Source organism: Lonchura striata, chromosome 5, assembly GCF_046129695.1.
Source record: "Lonchura striata isolate bLonStr1 chromosome 5, bLonStr1.mat, whole genome shotgun sequence".
Taxonomy (NCBI): domain Eukaryota; kingdom Metazoa; phylum Chordata; class Aves; order Passeriformes; family Estrildidae; genus Lonchura; species Lonchura striata.
The window spans coordinates 15623851-15628728 of record NC_134607.1 but is presented as its reverse complement, the minus strand read 5'-3'; the positions used below and the strand labels follow the sequence as shown (position 1 = coordinate 15628728).

Genomic DNA, 4878 nt, shown 5'->3' with positions numbered 1-4878 from the left:
TCCGCCCTTGCCCGCCCGTCCCGCCCCTCGCGTCAGCCGTGCGCGCCGGCTCCCCTCGGGCGGCGCCGCTCCTCCGCCGCGGCCCGGCGCGGTGAGCGGGGCCGGGCGGGCTCCGGGGTGCCGGGCGGGGCCGTGTCCCCGGGAGCCGCAGCCCTCGGGATCCGCAGCCCTCGGGATCCGCAGCCCTCGGGATCCGCAGCCCTCGGTCCCGTCCCGACGGGAAGCGGGGCCGGCCCGGCCTGAGGCGAGCGGCGCTCGCCGCGGGCTGAGCTCCGCGGCGGCCTGGTCTTCCCCCCTTGCTCCTGGGAAATCCAGAAGTAACGCGGGGGAAAGGGCGTTCTGCTGGCGTTCCGAGTGGGAAGGGAGCGATCCGAAAGAAGCGGGTGGATCGGGAATGAAGAATAAGCAGCGCAGGGCGGGGGCGCTGGGCTGTGGGTGGGCGTGGGGAGCCGGGAGCGGGGCCCCGGCAGCGCTGGACGCGGGTTCTGGGTTAGGTGTGCTAACTCCTGGCGGGCCATGCTGGGGATGTCACTGCTGCAGGTGACAGTACGAAAGCAGTCTTTAGTCTCACAGGTGTTGCATCTCACAAAGTCACCCTAGAACTGGCTTTTGATAGCTCTGGGAGTCTGCAGCCTTTGCTTTGCTTCTCTCCCAAGCGTTCTTAGTCGGGCAAGGGTTAATGGAGTCCCCAGACTCAGCTTGGGCTGTTACAATTCCTTCAGCGAGTCAGAAGTGAAAATCGGGTTCCTCAGAAATGAAAATCAGGTTCCTCAGACCACAGGTTTGCTAAAGGTATTTTCATTTTAAGGTTGCAGTAAGTAGAGATTAAGCAAGTTGCGCGTTTGAGTCTGGTGATAAAGACACACTTTTGGAGTCCTGTGATGAAGAGTTTGGGGGACAACTTGTTGCTTTGTCTCTGAATGTAGGAATTAGAACTGGCTGTTCTGAAAGAGATGATTTAGCAATTAGTGATTATGCCCCTTGTAATAGATGCTCACGTTGAACTGTTGCCCTGCAATCATTTAAAAGCTTCTGTATTCTCACACTAGGCCTACTGCCTTAGTCCGATGTCTCATGCTTTGCCTTCCTTTTTGTTACTTTCACCATTATTCTCTCTTCTCAAATTACTTATATTATTTCATGCTTGATTTTTTTTCTGCTTCATTTACAGTGCTTTGCTAACACAGTAAATCAAAGCATGTCCTCCAATGTATATGTACATGAGGTTATGAATACTTCAAATTTGTATTATTAAACAGCAGGCTCTGTGTAATCATACTGAAGTGGACTTAGCACTGTCCTGATGATTACTCTTATCCATGATCTTTAATTTGTTATGCTTATATTCTGGAATCAGCTGTGCAATATTTTTTAAAACAAGAATTTTAAATTTTTACCTCAGTGTCATGCTCTTGAAGGAACCTGCTTAATTTTCTGAAGACTTACCATTCATACAAAAAGGGAAAGTACAGACAAGATACTGCTTCAAATACAGGATTATGGGATTCCTATTCTTGTCTACTACAACCCATTCTGCAAAGAGAGAGTAAAGAAGACTTAAAATGGGGAGGGTTAGGAAAGCTGAGATAACACTCTTCTCATGCTACTTTAGCAGATTGGATGTTGTGTGGTGGCCTAATACAAATGGTTTTGTCTTCGGGGCATTTTTGTTGCAGATGTTTTCGGTGAGAGATGAAATGGGAATCTGCTGATTAATTTTCTTGGAATCTGGCATAGGAAAACTACTGTTCTCCTCTTAAAAAGAATAGGCATCGTGAGAGACTGAAACGAAAATGGAGAAAAAGCAGATGGAGATGATCAAGGGGAAGGAATTGAGATGGAAAAGATCTGTGTGATCCATATAGAGAAACATGATTTGTTTATAGCCCATTGTTACATGGATTATAACAATGTTTTAAATAGGGTGAGAAACTTCCCTGAGGAAAAATTTCCAGGTCCTTTTCTCTGTATGTTCAAGTGGTGCCTTACCTTGTGCTTGTGTAGCAGTCAGTGGTACCACACGGGTGCAATTTTTGGCAGAACTCACACTGTAATTGTTGCTGTGGATTGAGTTTAAGGGTGTCTTGAGCAAGCTGAGTAGATTCTGCTAATAAACCATGCTAGCCATGGTAAATTGTGATGCAGTGGACTTCTATAGTTGGTATTGCTGTCTGGAGGCTGGGAATTGTCCCTGAATTCATGTAGATGTTCTTTATATGCAGGATTACATGCTCAGGTATTAGACTGATTTTATGCAAGGAACGTGTGATGTCGAATGAGTGATCAGTGTATGATACATTCCTTTGTTGGCCTAATTGTGGGATAGCTTGTTCTGCTCTGAGTTGGGTGAAGAGCTGTGGCTCTTCTGTTTGCTTTTGCAGGAAGGTCCACGTGTCTGTGTGTGCCCAGTGCTCCTGGGGAGATGTCCAGTGTTTCCAGCTACGCCCTTCGCATGGCCCGGCTGAGTGCCCAGATATTCGGCGACGTTGTCAGGCCCACAGACTCCAAATCCATGAAGGTGGTGAAGCTGTTCAGCGAGCAGCCCCTGGGCAAGCGGGAGGAGGTGTACAACTGGTACCCCCCTCACAACACCTACTACGCCCTCATGAAGAAACTCCGCTACTTCGGGCTCTACAGGTGCTTCCTGTGCTTGGAGGGTGGGAGCAGGATTGGAGATGGGGGAGTGGGAGCAGGACTGGAGTCTCGTTGCAGTTGTTTTCCTTAAGGACAGTGTTTAGTTCTGAATATGGTGGATACTGAAATAGGCACTTAATTGTTGGCAGTAAGGGCAAGGAGAGCAAAAAAGTGATTGCTGTCTAACTTTTATCATAATTGGAACCTTTTGTGAGAAAGACTTGAGGTTTAGTTGTGGGCAGGCATTTACCTAAGAAATAGTTCCTGCTTTTGCTTTGTGGGGAAGAGAATAAAGCTTTCTGATAGACAGGAGATGGGTCTGTAGTTCTAAATGTGGCAAATTAATGTGCTACAAAGAGGTGATGTTAACACCAGACTTACCATATATCTGTGTCATTCATCAGCTAATAAGTGAAATTTAGAAGAGACAGAAAGTCTCTGTTAGGCCAGAGGGCCTTTTTATTCTTCAAAATAAATTAAATTAAATTTGAATGTGATTTAGTCTTGTTAATTCCAGCTTCATCCAAACCAGTTGTCTAATTTCTAAATTAACTCCCACAGTCTGTATCAGGGAGAATTGTACTGCTGAAGAGCATCAGCAGGAGTCAAATGCAGTTCTTTCACTTCAATCAGGTCACACTAAAAAAATCTTTAAAAGTGAGGCTGCAAACCCTGTATAGTCAAAACAGATTATTTGTCACTAGTATGACAATAGTAACCATCAAGGATTGCATCCAGGTAGGTGTGCCAACACTTTCTAGACTGGCTGTTTGTTTACACAGAAAGCCTCCATGTGATGCTAATGTTCTTTACTCTTCTCCTTTCCCTATTAAGTTCCTTCTCTAGCTGTATACAGAGAGTTGGTAGAAGAAAAAAAAATGTGTAATGAAGAATCATAGACTAATGGGGCCAGTAATAAATCACAAGCTTTTTGTTTCTATTTAGAGAAGTTGTGTTTAAAAATAGCAGTGCAGCAATCTTAGGCCACATAGGATGCAGTCATGATTTTTGAAAATCACTTTGCACTAAAAAATACATGGACAGATTAATACAACTAATTAGAAAGTGATTGAGGATTAATTATCCCTGCCAGCCCCTTCATCCTCCTCCTATTTTACTCTCTTATTAGGATTCTCCCAGTACTGATGCCATCTTCATAACTCATTCCTGAAGTCACCTGAGAGCAGTGCCATGTGCTGAAATTACTGCACAGCATAGCCCTGTTTCCCTAGGAGCTAATGACCCAAACACAAGAGCACAATGTGCTCTGGCTGCACTACTGAGCTGGCTAACAAGGGGGAAAATCTTATTCTTGTCTCTTGCTGATTTTTGCATTTTACTGCTCATTTAAACAAAGGGGATCAAAAAATGCAACTGAAATAATACATATGTGCACACACCCTTTATTGCTGAAAAGGACAACCCTGTTAGTTCTGAAAGTATCAGAGGAAATCTCTCATGTTGTTATTCAGTGATACTGCCTGCAATAACATGGAATACATTGCATGAAGCTTCAGTACAGACTTCATGGTTAAAAAAATCTGATTTTTGTTTTTTATCTTTAGCATATAGTTCAAAGAACCATTGGTATCTCTGCATCCCAAGAAAAAGAATAAACTGTATTCCTTCTTCCCCACCTAGGGATGAGCATCAGGACTTCAGGGAGGAGATGAGGCGACTGAAAAAGCTCCGTGGGAAGGAAAAACCAAAGAAGGGGGAAGGAAAGAGAGCTCTCAAGAAGAAATAGTGCTGCTTGAACAGTGTAACTGACTTCTCTAGAAATGCTGGGGAGTGGCTGGAGAAGGCTTGGCATGTGAGCTGCATGTGGGGCACAAGAAACACGCTGTGAAATTGCGGACTCCACCTTGGGAATGCGTTTGGGTCTTTGAAGTTTTACTGGTTTTGAATTTCTATACTTCAAATATACTCTATATTGCAGCACAGTAATAAAAAAAGAAGTGCTCAGTGTTTTTCTTGAAACCAGCTGTAGCTGTTTCAGTTTTTCTTGATCTGGAAATTGTTTACTTTTCATTGTCTGTTTTACTTTCTTGATATCAACACTTTTGTATGTGTCCACAAAAAAACAAGGATTTCTGCTTCTGCAGCTGCTTGTCAATCTTACCTGTTATAATTAGCTTCATTTCAGGTATCTCTAGTGCTATTTTTTAATGGTTTTTTTAAGGTTTTAGGTTTTTTAAGTTGCTGTTACACTCTGTTGTTCTGTGCTTTTCACTGGACAATACT

At 44.2% G+C, this 4878-nt stretch overlaps 1 protein-coding gene across 3 annotated transcripts; it reads left to right on the top strand.

Moving 5' to 3' along the window:
* Positions 1-4614, top strand: MRPS33 (mitochondrial ribosomal protein S33). 3 transcript variants are annotated; one of them, XM_021551959.2, is made up of 3 exons: positions 1-91; positions 2382-2637; positions 4276-4614. In XM_021551959.2, the coding sequence occupies exons 2-3, from the start codon at positions 2423-2425 to the stop codon at positions 4379-4381; spliced, it is 321 nt and encodes a 106-aa protein (XP_021407634.1). In that variant the 5' UTR covers positions 1-91; positions 2382-2422; the 3' UTR covers positions 4382-4614. The 3 variants fall into 3 exon arrangements, with proteins under 3 accessions (XP_021407634.1, XP_021407635.1, XP_077639469.1); XM_021551960.3 differs by lacking the exon at positions 1-91 and adding an exon at positions 193-317; XM_077783343.1 differs by lacking the exon at positions 1-91 and adding an exon at positions 449-792.
* The last annotated feature ends 264 nt before the right edge of the window (positions 4615-4878 follow it).

Bases quoted from the DNA above. Each gene is read 5' to 3' on its own strand.
- MRPS33 (XM_021551959.2), top strand. From the start codon at position 2,423: ATGTCCAGTGTTTCCAGCTACGCCCTTCGCATGGCCCGGCTGAGTGCC. The intron at 2,638-4,275 runs GTGCTTCCTGTG...TTCCCCACCTAG, and splicing joins CGCTACTTCGGGCTCTACAG to GGATGAGCATCAGGACTTCA.